This window comes from Natator depressus, chromosome 4, assembly GCF_965152275.1.
Source record: "Natator depressus isolate rNatDep1 chromosome 4, rNatDep2.hap1, whole genome shotgun sequence".
Classification (NCBI taxonomy): Eukaryota; Metazoa; Chordata; order Testudines; family Cheloniidae; genus Natator; species Natator depressus.
Genome location: NC_134237.1, coordinates 40555039 through 40570510, shown reverse-complemented (window position 1 = coordinate 40570510; position 15472 = coordinate 40555039). Strand labels below are relative to the sequence as shown.

The window sequence follows — 15472 nt, the reverse complement described above, 5'->3', positions numbered from 1 at the left end:
AAAATGCACATAAAGGCTGCTTAGCTTTGTGTCTGGGGCTTCATTTGTGTCTGGGGATCCTTATAACTGCCCCGTAGCAAAGTTGCCTTGCCTGTCCTTCCTTCAGTAGGAATTGTTCTTAAATTCCCCAGCTTTGTTCTGAGACATGCACTGATTTGGGGCGGGAGAGGGAAGCTGTCATTTCCCCTGCTCATGTGCAGGTCGGAGTGGAGTCCCCTCCTCTCCTCACTGCCTGCTTTGGGAGATGATCGATTCTCTCTCGGAGTGATGATGCTGTCTGTCCTAGCAAAGTGATGATGAAAAGGGAGAGGAGAGGGGCAGACCTGGAGTCCTTTCTCCTCAGCAGCTCCTCACTCAGACCTACTCCCCAGCTCTCCCTATCAGGCTGCACATTGTCTTTCCTTCCTGACAAGCAGCAGCAGCAGCCTGGAAGGAGAAGGGACGGGAAGGGATATTCTTTTCTGGTGAGGGTTTTGTCCCTTCCAGCTGCTCTGTCCCTTGCTGGGCAGGGCTTTCCTCCCCTTCGCTTCCCCGGTACAGGCTGCTAGCCGGGGCTGGCCGGCAGCAGCAGCAGCAGCCGCATCCTGAGAAGAACCTGAGCATGTCCAGCAAGGGCAGGCGAGGTAAGGAGCAGGGGAGAGTGACCTTCCCCCAGCAGCAGCAGGAGGAGGAGGACGGGGGAGAGGAAGAGGAGCAGCAGCGCCGGCGGCGGGGCTGGAGAGGCGTCAATGGGGGGCTGGAGCCCTCTCAGCAGCAGCAGCAGCGAGCAGTGAAAACCCAGCGGGAACCCTACGGCTACTACCCGCCCCTTCCACTGGTCCGCACCATGTAAGTACCCGGCGCTGGCTGCCGGGGGGGTGGCCCCCTTCCTGCTGGTGCCGCGGCGGCGCCGATCGTACTGCCACAAAGTTAGAGCGTGTCACGCCAACGCGCCCCGCCGGCTGCGAGGCAGGCGAACGAGCCACTGGGGCTGGGGCAGTCCCGCCAAACCGGGCACCCCCCCACACACACACACATCCCGCTCCGGCACCCGCCTGCCTGGGTCTCTCCAGTGGCATCAGGTGAACGGGCCAGTTCCCTTGGTGCCACTCGGAGGAGACGCTGAGGCGATGATCTCCCTTTAGAAATACAGATTCAGCGACAAGTCAGTGCTGGGGCTGAGTCAGGCAGAGCGGCCGGGGAGGATGTAACTAGCCTTGGGGTGGGTGCTTTCAATAAAGCCGTGATGATGCCGGGGTTACAGATCCCTCCCCAGAGTTTGCTTTATTACTCGAGGCAAGGGACTGGGAAAGGGAAGGATGCTGCGTCAGTAAAATTACCAGGCAGAGCAGGTGCCTGGACCACTTGGAGAGGGGTCAGTGAGATTTGCTGTTCCTGGGGAATTAAATGTAATGCTAGAATGTGTCTCTTTGAGTTGGAGGAAAAATAGACTTCCATTTAGTTCCGGAGTTACATCTGGATTTGAAGCAAGACAGAAGAAGAAGGCGGAAAAACCCAGAGGAAAGGGGACAGCCTGGATGTAGATACAGTAGATAGAGGCTTTCTCCCTTCTTTAGGCTGGTGGGGTGGCCTGGTTTTGTAACACAACCTTTCAGTTTGTTTCTCATGCAGAAGGAAGGAGACCCTCCCCACACCCCCAAGATTCTCACGGTAGGCAGGAGGCCCAAGGAAGGAGCTCACAGACCGAGGGTCAGCAGTGCCCCCTGGTGGCTCTCCTGCGCACTCCAGCAAAGTGACCCGGACAGACAGTATTAGAGCTCCTATCCTGCCTATCCTTTACCAGCGTTTACCTCTTAGAGCTAGACCCAGCAGATGCAGATGAAATATTGCAAAGGATTTTGTTGAATGCAAACAGGAGAGAAATGTGATGGTTTATCAGTTTGTTTATATATCCTACCAAGAGCAGGTTTTCTCGGGCAATCTTTATTCTTTCAAATGGACTGTTATTCACACAAAACTTTTAAAATTAAATTTGTGTTATATGTGACACAGTATAGATCCCTGCTGCAAAAGCCAGGATGGAAATGTTTTACCAAACTTATTAGTAAGGTTACTCAAAATCCAAGACATTTCCTAAGAGAGGATGTTTTAATATCCTCCTGACTAAACTTAATTTACATTCACAGCAATTATATAACACAGCTATATGATGTTTTGTGCCAAGTAAAATAGTTTTCTGAGAAAATCCAATTGCTGGCTTAGTCAAAGTTTTGGGAGTTAATGAAGTTCTCTTGTCCCAGCAGAAAAAAAAAACCTATTACCTCACACAGGTACAAAAGTATCTTAACATTCTCATATGGTGAAAAATATGTTCAAAATCTACACTAATAGAATCATACCCCAAAAATAGAAAACTGAAAGAAATGTGCAGAGGGACAAACTTTTGAACTGCATCTTGTAAGTTTATTTCAAGTTTTGACACCTTCTGAAAACATCATGATGGTTAATAGTTAAGAGGACTTACCTGCAACAGAAGTACATTTACTTTTATAAAGATGTTAAATTTTTTATCTGTTTTACAAAATCAATAAACTGTCTAACTAGAGAAAGAGGACTAGGAAGGGACTGGCTTGCCCAGTTTTTGTGTGTGTGCCTAGGAATTGTTCAGTCCTTTAATATGTTATAGTTTTGGTTGACATTTCAATATTTTGGTCTCCAAGGATTACCTCAATATCTTACAATTTCAGGTCAAATTAATTCTTAATTAAATGTTTTCATTACTAATTAAGCAAATTAACACTTTTTTGAGTTATATATTATTACAGAATTTGTTCTGTTTGTAAGAGTGCTTAATTAAAATCACACCGGGGAAGACTTTAAAATACAACAATTAGAGTAACACTTAGAATGTGATAATCACAAATATATGTAGATTCTACCATCCCTGGGTAGGAGTTTTACACTGTATTATGCTTTGTATCCAGTGGCCCAGACATCAAGAGACTTAAATTTCTAGATCTCTTCACTGATAGTATAAATGGTGTCACAGAACCACTGACAAACTCCCTTCCTTAAGAAATGAATATTACACCAACATGGACTAATACCTGAGTCCAGTTTACTCAGCTCAAAGCTTTTGTATCTGGGATGAGCTCCACCTGTTGGAATTACTTATCAGAATACAGCTCTTGCATTCCTGTCCTAGCACTTTCTGCTATAATAGTTGGAAGTGACTGTCCACTGGGCTGATACTAGTACTCCCCAATCAACGTAATAGGACATGCTGAAGCAACAGGGCATAGAGGGGAAAGGATATGTAACCTCTGTTATCTCTACTGAATGCCCAACCCTGCAGTCTGATTCCAAACTAACATAACATGTTACAGAGGGTTCCTGCTAGATAGTCAGGTCGTTTCCTCTGGAATGCTGTTTTAAATAGGATTTTAAATGCTAAAAAATTGTAGCACATATTAATGACATCAATGTGAATAAGTATACTGATTAACTGAGATAAGGTGTCCTGGTAGGCGCTGTAGCTGTACAAACATAGAATAAGAGACAGTCCCCTGCTTGCAGAGTTTACCATCTTAGTCAACCTGACAGATAAAGGATGGAAGGGGAAACAGGCAAAGAGGACTAAAGTGACTTGCCCAAGGTTATACAACAAGTGAGTGGCAGCAGCGGGAATAAAACCCTGGTTTCTTGATTCCCAGTCCAGTTATCTATCCAAGTTATGTACTAACAAGTGCTGGGCTGCTACATGATGTATACTATACATTCATATATCCAGGGTTCTGGTTGTATTCATCATAGTTTTGTAAACAAGACAAAATGACAGAGACAAGTATTGATAAAACATTGTAAAAGAAGGATGGGATTATATTCTTACTGTGTCCACATATCTATTCAGGGGACACCATCATAGGGCCTAATCACATCAGCCACACTATCAGAGGCTCGTTCACCTGCACATCTACCAATGTGATATATGCCATCATGTGCCAGCAATGCCCCTCTGCCATGTACATTGGCCAAACTGGACGGTCTCTACGTAAAAGAATAAATGGACACAAATCAGACGTCAAGAATTATAACATTCAAAAACCAGTTGGAGAACACTTCAATCTCTTTGGTCACTCGATTACAGACCTAAAAGTGGCAATTCTTCAACAAAAAAACTTCAAAAACAGACTCCAACAAGAGACTGCTGAATTGGAATTGATTTGCAAACTGGAACAATTAACTTAGGCTTGAATAAAGACTGGGAGTGGATGGGTCATTATACAAAGTAAAACTATTTCCCCTTGTTTATTTCCCCTCCTACTGTTCTTGTAAAGTGCTGGAAATGGCCCACCTTGATTATCACTACAAAGGGTTCCCGCCCCCTCCCCGCCCCCCACTCTCCTGCTGGTAATAGTTCACCTTTCCTGATCACTCTTGTTACAGTGTGTATGGTAACACCCACTGTTTCATGTTCTCTGTGTATATAAAATCTTCCCACTATATTTTCCACTGAATGCATCCGATGAAGTGAGCTGTAGCTCACAAAAGCTTATGCTCTAATAAATTTGTTAGTCTCTAAGGTGCCACAAGTGCTCCTTTTCTTTTTATGGATACAGACTAACACGGCTGCTACTCTGAAACCTATTGTTACTGTGATCCTTGATCATTAAGTAATTTAATGGTGAAAAACAGGTTAGCTACTGGTCAGACACTTAGGCATTCTGAATATTTGGGCACACACCCTTTCTAGACTAAGGCTGTGCCATGTGTCATTGGAAAGGTATTTTTTCCCAGATTTGCACTAGAGTAACATTTGGATTATGATCTTGATTTCACAAGGTACTAATGGTCTTGTACAAGGAACACACAGGCAAAAATACTATGAGTTGTGGCTTCCATTTTTCAAAGAAACCTTAAGGGGATTAGGCACCTATCTCCCACTGAAATGCAATGGTAGTTGTGCACCTAATTCCCTGAGGCTCCTTTGACAATCACAGCTCATATCAGGGGAGGAGTGCAAGAGAGTTTAATGTTCTCCTCTGCCATCCATTACCATGTTGCTTCTCTGTATAGGCTGGTTTCAGAGTAGCAGCCGTGTTAGTCTGTAACGGACTTTGTTGCAAGGATAGGTTCCTGAGTTAGTGGTTCTGTTGTGTGGTATGTGGTTGCTGGTGAGTATTTGCTTCAGGTTGGGGGGCTCTCTGTAAGCAAGGACTGGCCTGTCTCCCAGGATCTGTGAGTGTGATGGGTCGTCCTTCAGGATAGGTTGTAGATCCTTGATGATGAGTTGGAGAGGTTTTAGTTGGGGGCTGAAGGTGATGGCTAGTGGCGTTCTGTTATTTTCTTTGTTGGGCCTGTCCTGTAGTAGGTAACTTCTGGGTACTCTTCTGGCTCTGTCATTCCACACAAAGATGGCCTACAAGCCGTCAGGAACAGTATCCCTGATAATGTCATGGCAAACCTGGTGGCTGACTTTTGTGACTTTGTCCTCACCCACAACTATTTCACATTTGGGGACAATATATACCTTCAAGTCAGCGGCACTGCTATGGGTACCCACATGGCCCCACAGTATGCCAACATTTTTATGGCTGACTTAGAACAACGCTTCCTCAGCTCTCGTCCCCTAATGCCCCTACTCTACTTGCGCTACATTGATGACATCTTCATCATCTGGACGCATGGAAAAGAAGCCCTTGAGGAATTCCACCAGGATTTCAACAATTTCCATCCCACCATCAACCTCAGCCTGGACCAGTCCACATAAGAGATCCACTTCCTGGACACTACGGTGCTAATAAGCGATGGTCACATAAACACCACCCTCTACTGGAAACCTACTGACCGCTATGCCTACCTACATGCCTCCAGCTTTCATCCAGACCACACCACATGATCCATTTTCTACAGCCAAGCTCTACGTTACAACTGCATTTGCTCCAATCCCTCCAACAGAGACAAACACCTACAAGATCTCTATCAAGCGTTCTTACAACTACAATACCCACCTGCTGAAGTGAAGAAACAGATTGACAGAGCCAGAAGAGAGTGCATTTCAAGTGTGTGAGCCTCTCTGTTCCAGGAAGCCAGGTGATATTTCACAGATGAGAGAGAGAGAGAGAGAAACCCTCATGTTATACATTTGGGTTTAGGGGACTATGCACTGAGTCAAGAGGCTGTGAGTTTAAGTTCATCTCTTCTACTGACAGGTATTTATATTTCTGTGCACTTCAAAACATTTACTGTTGGGCAAGGCCTCAGCACTGCTGTCCTAAAAGCAAAGCAGTATCATTCCCTCCACTGTAAAAATGTTAACTGAGAGGTTGCAGAGGGTTACTTTTGACAGAACTGGGAATAGAACCTAGGCCTTTTATACAGCAGATTCAAGCCTCGTCTATGCTGCTTTTAGATTGATTTACTGATGTACTTAGCTATTCTGACTGTAACTGGTAGACCACATTCCCTTCTCAGGCACACATATACAATCATGATCCCCCAGCATTCTACTGCTGTCTTGCAAATAGCTGTGTAAACCACTAGCAAGGTACAGTAGAACTTCAGAGTTACAAACACCTCAGGAATGGAGGTTGTTTGTAACTCTGAATGTTCATAACTCTGAATGAAACGTTATGGTTGTTCTTTCAAAAATGTACACCTGAACACTGACTTAATACATCTTTGAAACTTTACTATGCAGAAGAAAAATGCTGCTTTCCCTTTATTTTTTAGTAGTTTACATTTAACACAGTATTGTACTGTATTCGACTTTTTTAAAATTTTTTTGTCTCTGCTGCTGCCTGATTGCATACTTCTGGTTCCAAATGAGGCGTGTGGTTGACTGGTCAGTTCATAACTCTGGTGTTCATAACTCTGAGGTTCTACTGTATACTTTTCACTTCTCCCCTTACTGGCTGGTCCAAAGAAGACAGCAGCTGTTTTTTAAATCTCAAATTACAGAAGTTGGTACTGGGGATTTAAAGTCCCTGCTCTCAACCTCTATGAGGGATCCTTATGGCTGCAAACGCAATTTCTGTTTCTCCAGTTTTCTTTTTTATAACTGGTTAATTTTGTGTTTTCACTGTGTAAACTAACTCAGAAACAAGTTTTATAGTTAAACATTATCTGTCAGTGATGACACAATGAGCAGTAAAACACAGGTGTCCCACGTTTCAGTTATTTGTCACACACTTCAATTGTCAGTCACACTTGGGCAGGTTTGAAGATTAAAAGATATGGTTGGTGTGGCGGAGGGCAGCAGCTTATCATATTTACATTTGAAAAGTAGAGGAACCAACAGCCAAATTCCCAGGTTGTCACTGCTAAGTATAATGTTTCTAGCTTAGTGCATAGCAGTAACAATATGTCCATCTAAGGGGAAAATTTAGCTTCAGGAGCAGACTTGAGTGTTCAGGCAACAAAGTAGCGCCCTCTAATGTGATAGTAAAAAGAAAAGGAGTACTTGTGGCACCTTAGAGACTAACCAATTTATTTGAGCATAAGCTTTCGTGAGCTACAGCTCACTTCATCGGATGCATACAGTTTTCCGATGAATTGAGCTGTAGCTCACGAAAGCTTATGCTCAAATAAATTGGTTAGTCTCTAAGGTGCCACAAGTACTTAGCTCACGAAAGCTTATGCTCAAATAAATTGGTTAGTCTCTAAGGTGCCACAAGTACTCCTTTTCTTTTTGCGAATACAGACTAACACGGCTGTTACTCTGAAACCTGTCATAATGTGATAGTGTTATGCATGCAAATCATGAGACAGAGACTTCTTAAGCATCTTTTTCTAGAGAAAAGAGGGATTTAATGTCTCTTTTTTACTTATTATGTGTATCAAAGATGATGAATTTTGTGGACAAAAATATGTTTATGAAGTAGGATAGTTTTTATTTGCTTATTTTCTGAAACTTCATTGTATGTAAATGAATCACAGATTTACCAGAAACATATCATTATTGCTTCTGAAAGTTCCTGCTGTATTTCATTAGGATTAAGTGAGTTCATTGAGTGTTTTCTCGGTCGCTCTAAAGCATGCCCATACTACAGTGGGAGTGGGTGGCGCAAAAGGGAAAAAGGAGATGTACTGTCTCTATTTGATGTTGTTCTAGAAAAACATAACCATGGATTATACTATGAAACTGGAGATGTACTCTCCCCTCTGCAAATAGTGTTAGGACCACAGCCTGGCTCTGAGAAGCTAAGAATATATTAGTGAGATGGGTATTGTAAAACAGGAGCTTGCATGAGTAATAATAGTCATGGTTAGGCTAACTGTTAATAATTTAGGGTCTGATTTTGTAGTCCTCACACATTTAAACTGTTGTTAAAGTCATTGGAAGTTTTGCCTAACTAAAGTTCAGGATTGGACCCATGCTAGCAAATGACTACTAATAGTAACATAGTTAAGAAGCTACAATTTGTAATTTAGGACACCAGGAACATGCTTGCTTTATCTATGCCATAAGCAGATATTGTATCCTGTTAGCCAAATACTTCAGGATTAGGGGATGCTCTGAGTCAAATTCTGCCCTAGGTTACACTTGTTCATCCTGTTTGCTAGTGAAGCTTTTAAGTTCCTTGAAACAAAAAGCTGTACATCTAGGGTTTGCCTAAACTGCAGTTGGAGGCGCGATTGGAGCTTGGGTAGGCATATCCGAGCTACCTTTAATCTAGCTAGCACAACTAAAAATAGCAGTGAAGCTTCAGTGGCAAGGACCTGGGCACAGGCTGTACAAGCCTTCCTGGAACCTTGGGTGCATACTTGTTGCTACCCGGCACCAGGATCTGAAGAGCAGCTCAGCTACTGTCCTTGGTTTGCAGGTGGGAGTAGGACTGTGCCTTCACCTTCCTGATTCTGAATCTCCCCCTGAACAGCTAGGTTATTCAGGACATGCATTGGGAGTAGAATTTACTTATAAACTAACATTACATCTGTCTAAGAATGCATTGGAGTCAGGAGAATCTCAGTTTATTTTTGTAATTGTTTTTATCCTTCATGGTTACAAAGAAAAGCTTGAACATATGAACCCTAAAGGCAAATAAAAAGAACCAAAACTATATTAAATCTTGTGACTTTTTTAAAGTCAGTCTCACGATTTTGGGAAGGGCTAACTTGATTTTTGAATGCTTTGGATTGCCAGTACTAAATGTAGGATAATTATAGTGCAATCAAAAATGCAAAGCTAAAACTTCAATTATTCAAAATATTTCATAAATTCCTTGGGATTCCTTTTAAAAAGTGATCATTAAATTTGAGAAGTGGAGATTAGAAAAGGAAATAGCAGACTATCTGATCCTCCACTTCTTACTTTGACAATTTCAACTGACTTCAGGAAGGTCTCTAAATTTGATGAGAGAGTTGCCTGGATCTAGCCATTTAGCTATATATTCTGGCAATGTGGTACCAAACAAAATCGCTAGCTCTTGGTTTTTTTCGGAAGGTCTGTCAATGCTTTAGTTAGTAAAATACCAGCAACTTTCATTTTATGTATTTTGAAAAGACATCTCATGCACGTCATATCGTTTTGTCATAAAATACATTGCTGAGTACATCTTTCTTACTGGCAAAACATACTCCACATTGTGCCTTTGGAGGATGTATCTCCTCCAAAGAAACCAAGTGAGTCTCTTTACTCTAGCAGTGGGTTCTGAAAGAATGATTTATAGAATGGGAAATAAAAATGTATTGAAAAAATTGTACTGAATATCTGAGAAATGAATAGTATGTTAAACACTTATTTCATAAAAGATAGATGGGTTGCAAAGCAAATTCTTAGAACCTCTTTAGATTAAGGATTAATCATAAGATAATTTATTCTGTCTTTATTTGCTGTTTAATAAAATTATAATAAAAATATTACAATATATGCGAGTGATCCTCCCCATAGGTACCATTACATCTTTGGAATGGAAAGATGGGTAGAAACCAAGCAGCATGTCAAATATTTGTTATGATCTTGTTTAAATAGCCTTTTTATAGTTACTATATTCTAATTTTTATTTGTGATTTAAGGGCAAGAGGGTGATATCATACTGACTGTTCATCACCTATACTCCACAGTCAAACCTCTCTCAAAATGCTTTCACATGTAAAATATGCCTAAATCAGTTCTGAGCTTAGCACAAAGTCACAAATCCTCTTTGTAATGCAGCTTTTCTTTTTTGTAGACAAAGTATAGAGGTTCAGGAGCAAAGGATAATGGATGTGTGTTCTTTGGCATAGTCGTTTGACATGTTTCAAAAACTAGATATCTCTTTTTGCATAGACTACATGGTAGTGCCACACAAGTCACTGCTGCTATATAATACTGATCATGCTTGAACATTTAAATAAGATAAAATTATTTTATCATTGGAGAGGCCTGCCATTGGTAATTAATATTGTAATATCACCATCCAGATTGCAATGAAACAGCACATTTGTGTTAGCTAAAATATCCAAGGGCTGTACTAGTGTGCTTTCAGGATGCTTGTAGCTTTCACAAAGTTATAAAGAGTTTGTTATGCTCAATATATTATGGGCTGATGCAGACAGCTGCAACAGTAGCATCCCTCCTACATCATGAATGGAATTGTTTATGCAGAATAAAAATCTTTGGGTCCAAAATGACTGCATCTTGTAGTGAATTCCCACTGAAGTCAATGTGAGTTCTTTGTACCATCCAGTCAGCAGAGAACACTATTAAGAAGGTTGCATTGTCAAGCACTCAGATGTTAGGAAATGCCCAAATTAAGGTTGTCTGTTTAACCTTAATTCAGCCCCATGTGCATGGTGATGCAGTCTTTAATTACATCATCACATACTATTTTTTTCCATAGGACTCCTGACTCATTCGGTGCATAAAATGGACTGTACTTAATAAACAGCTATTTAATGTTTTATTTACTACTTGTTGTTCAATATATGGCCCAAGGCTTTATTTACTATACACTATTCTGCTCTGAAGATGGAATTAATTTCCTCATGGGCTTTTCTATGGCACTTATCACTATAGTATGCAGGTGTTTCACAAACATTAATTACTTTATTTTCACAGCACCCTTGGGCAGTGAGGGGATATTGTCCCCATTTTAAAGGTGGGGAACAGCAGCAGAAGGAGATTAAGGTCAAAAATATCCACTAAGTTTAGGTGCCCAAACTGAGCCACCTTGAATATGACTTTTCACTGTATTTAGTATATCTTGCACTTTAACTGTTCAAAGCATTCTTCATATTTAGCATTCTGTACATCAGACTTCATGGTTTCAAGTCAGGCACCAGAAAAAGAACGTACAGCTAGTGACCACTTGTGAAAAATTTGGCATTAAGTGTCTTGCCCAGCATCAGATAGGAACTCAGTGGCAGAGGCAGGGATAGAATCCAGTTCTCCAGGCAGCATTCAACTACCTTAACCACGAGACCCCCCACCCATTTGCTTCCAGTCATCCCCTGACTCAGTCACCTTCCAATTTCTGCAAAAAAAAAAAACAAAAAAAAAACCAGCTTCCCTCACTACACAGACCTCATTGATCCTTGGAGGTTGTCCATTCTGTGCACTGAACAAACCAGAGGTCTTGGGGGAAAATAGTATATGATAATATAATTAAAGATAATGCCATCTTTCCCACCTTTCACCCATTTCTGGCTCCCACTCTCCCTACCTGGACTCCTCCTCCAAGAATATGCTCCAAGCTCCTTGCCCAGCCAATCCTAGTTCCAGTCCTCTTCCGCCAGGTTTCTCATCCAGTCTGACTTCTTGCCTTGCCACTCCTCTCCTTGCCAGCTTGTTCCCATCTCCACACCCAGCCTGGTTACTCATCTAATCTCAGTCTACTTCCTGCCCACCAGGCTCCTCATCCCTGTCTCCTTGCCCAGCCAGTCCCAGTTTTTCCCCAATCTGTCTTCCTCTGCACTGGCTTCCAGTCATCGTCATGCTCCCCACAATGGTTCCCAGACTGGGTCTCTTTGCTCAGCCCAGTTTCTCTGCCTCTCCCCCATAGCAGCTCCCAGTCCCAGGCTTCTTGTCCCAATCTACTCCCTCCAGCCCTGCAGGTCCAGCTCTTGTCCCATAGGCATTTGAGTCAGGCAGCTTCGTCCTCGAGGCTGCCTGGGCATGAAGAGAGAGAGCACTGAGCACAGGAAAGACAGTCTCTGTGCTCTCAGTTCCTATGCCCAACCCCATTTGGATTTGCAGCAGCCAAGAACAGAAATTTCAGGGAAAGTCCCACTCAGCCCCTGCATCTCTGGGCCTGAGCCTGCTCAGTACAGATAGGATCTTAAGAGAATTAAACTGACTAGCAAGAATTTAGCTGCTAACATGTCTCTACTGAGCTTGTGTGAGCTATTTTTTAAAAGCTTATATCTAGGTTTGGCACAGTTACATTTTTATCAGTAAATGTCACTTTCGCTGTACACGCACAAAATGATGGAAAAAACACTTCCATAGGCAATCATCAAAAATTACAGATAAGCAAATTAAGGAAAATGTGGCTTAAGAATTTTTTAACATTTGATTTAAGGATATTTACTTTGTGTATTTTGACAATTTGTGTTTTAACAGTTATAAAGCTTTAACTTTTTGAATCTCAGAGTCAACTGTCATTAAATAATTATGGTTTGACCCCCCACATACACATAATTTCCCAGGACTGTGAAAATTTAAATTGATAAAAATAAAAAATGCTTCAAATAAACATTGATATGATCTGTTGAAATTATAAATTAAAAATTGAATTCTGACAAGGCTACTCATAACTTAGCTAAATGTGGGTGACTTTTCACAGGAAAAGCAAAAGGCACATCCCTGACACTAAGGCCACCCCTTTACAAATTTCAAGTGCCTGCTCCAAGGCATGGAGACTCCTACAGCAGCTTCTAAAAATAATTCTTACAACCAATTCATTAACATGGGCAAAACACTGTATTTCCCCCTAATCTTATGTCTAGAAATAGCTGAACCATTTTCTTAAACTTCCCACAATAATTCAGCTTGAGGCAGACACCCAGCATGGAAAATTTAAGCCCAAATGGTTAAAGTTTGGCAGAATTATAAACAACTGAAAAACAAGGTCTTACAATGGGAAGCACTAATACCTTAATAGCAGATGGTGCTGCCAGCCACACCTAAAATAAAAGCGTGGCTTACAGTGGGGGAAGTTATTTTCTGTTAATAGATATCTACTTCATTAATAGCTGTCATACAGTCAAATGGCATCAGTGGAGATAACCTTGTGACCAGCAACAATGGGCCAAATAATAAAGTCCTCACTCTCTTTTTACATAGTCTTTCCTCAGGCAGAACTCAGATTGAAGTTAGTAAGGGCTGAGTATAGTTTTTAAAAGTTGGCCAAACACTGGTAGTGGTGCATGCTAAAAAATGTGTAATTGGTGTTGTCCAGTCTTTGTGCAGAGGATCACCACCTAGAGTCAGGAAGGAAAGTTTTCCCCACTTACAGCATTGCATGTAGTGCAAGGTACCATATGGTTTGTTTGTATTTTGCCTTCATCTAAACTATCAGGTCTGTGCCACTATTGTGGGGAGGATACAGGACTTGATGTTTCCTATGTTTACCTATTGAATGTGCTTGGAAGATATTTTTGAAAGGAAATGTTGTTGCACATAAAAATATTTTACCATGGTCCTTGAGGAGAAATGGGCCTACAGGAAATGAGTCTGTGAAAACCTTTCAGTTGTGAGCAAGAGACAATATAGGGGTCTGTGACCCCTCCTCTACCAAGAAGTCTTTTCTGTGCAAGGGTAAAGGGTGAAGGGCCAGGACAGAGGGAGACGCAGGCAGACAGCTGGGCAAATGACACAAGATAAAGGAGAAAGTCATCAGTGTTTACAGCTGGGGAAGGAAATGACTGCTATAATAGTCTACAATTATTTTATCTTTTCTGCTTATTAGGTCCATTGAAGGAAGCCCATCTCTGAGACGTATGACTATGATGAGGGAAAAGGGAAGAAGGCAAGCTATTAGAGGCCCAGCATTCATGTTCAACAACAGGGGCACAAGCCTCACTGCTGAAGAAGAGCGTTTTCTGGATGCAGCAGAGTATGGGAACATTCCCGTGGTGCGCAAAATGCTGGAGGAGTCAAAAACTCTAAATGTCAACTGTGTTGATTATATGGGCCAAAACGCCTTGCAGCTGGCTGTAGGGAATGAGCATTTGGAAGTGACAGAACTTCTGTTGAAGAAGGAGAACTTGGCGCGAATTGGAGATGCACTGCTGCTCGCAATCAGCAAGGGGTACATCCGGATAGTGGAAGCAATTTTGAATCATCCCGGTTTTGCAGCAAATAAGCGACTGACTCTGAGCCCCTGCGAGCAGGAGCTCGAGGATGATGATTTTTATTCCTATGACGAAGATGGCACCCGCTTTTCTCCAGATATCACCCCCATCATTTTAGCTGCCCATTGCCAAAAATACGAGGTTGTGCACATGTTGTTAATGAAAGGAGCGAGGATAGAAAGACCTCACGACTATTTCTGCAAATGCAATGACTGCACTGAAAAGCAAAAGCACGATTCTTTTAGTCACTCCAGGTCGAGGATAAATGCCTACAAAGGCCTGGCTAGTCCTGCTTACCTGTCCCTTTCTAGTGAAGACCCAGTTCTCACAGCTCTAGAACTCAGTAATGAGCTTGCCAAGTTGGCCAACATTGAAAAAGAATTCAAGGTAAGGGTTCTTTTTCGTTTGCCTTTTTTTTTTTTAATGTTGACTTTACTTGTAACTTCATCAGATGCTTGACATTATTTCCTGTATTTTACCTTTTGAGTTACAGTTGTTTTATTTATATTCTTCCTTTTGGTTCTCGATATTTTGAATGCTCATTGAGTAAACCATTAAAAAGCAATTTTGCTTGAAACAAAATTGCTTTTACACTTAATATGTGTCAAGAGCTACAGAAGAAGTGCCAGTGTGAGCATTACTAATCCTACAATGGATGGGAAACAATTTTATTCACTGTAACAAATAATAGCTGTTTTTGCTGAAGCGTGCTCTGTAGGGGTAATATAGTCTGGGCATCAAGCAGCAAAATTACACTTTTCTTTTCCACAATAATGACTTTGTTTCCATTTTTTATTCACACACATTTTAAATGATGTTTTCTACAAATTATGAAGATGACGTGATTGTTGTTTTACCATTGGACAGTCAATTTTTTCATTCATTTTTTCAGGAGTGTTTTTGTCTGCTCAGAAATGTATTTGTGTGTTTACATATGCAGTTTCTTTTATTCTCTTTTTGACTTGTATTATTTTAGTTTCATTGTACACTAATTATTTTGAAAATCTCAGCATCTCTATTAGGTAATTCATGATTAGACAATGATAAATATTACCCAATGCTGCCTCTTCATGATGTGCAGTTCCCTGTAACACCTCAGAATGTACATTCACAAAAATCAGCTGTATGGTTGAGGCTACATCGCATTAAAAAAAGCCTGAATGACAGATTGTAAACAGAGAGTGGTTATATAAATGACATTGTATCTAGTTGCAGAAAAAATTTTTAATGGGGTCCTGCAGGGTCAATGTTGAGT

At 41.4% G+C, this 15472-nt stretch overlaps 1 protein-coding gene across 1 annotated transcript in view; it reads left to right on the top strand.

The window, feature by feature from the left end:
* The first annotated feature begins 298 nt into the window (after window positions 1–298).
* Window positions 299–15472, top strand: part of TRPC3 (transient receptor potential cation channel subfamily C member 3) — a 62902-nt gene continuing 47728 nt past the window's right edge. The window contains exons 1-2 of the mRNA XM_074950818.1: window positions 299–828; window positions 13833–14604. Coding sequence (XP_074806919.1) covers window positions 602–828; window positions 13833–14604 — 999 coding nt within the window. The 5' untranslated portion in view covers window positions 299–601. The remainder of the gene's footprint in view (window positions 829–13832; window positions 14605–15472) is intronic.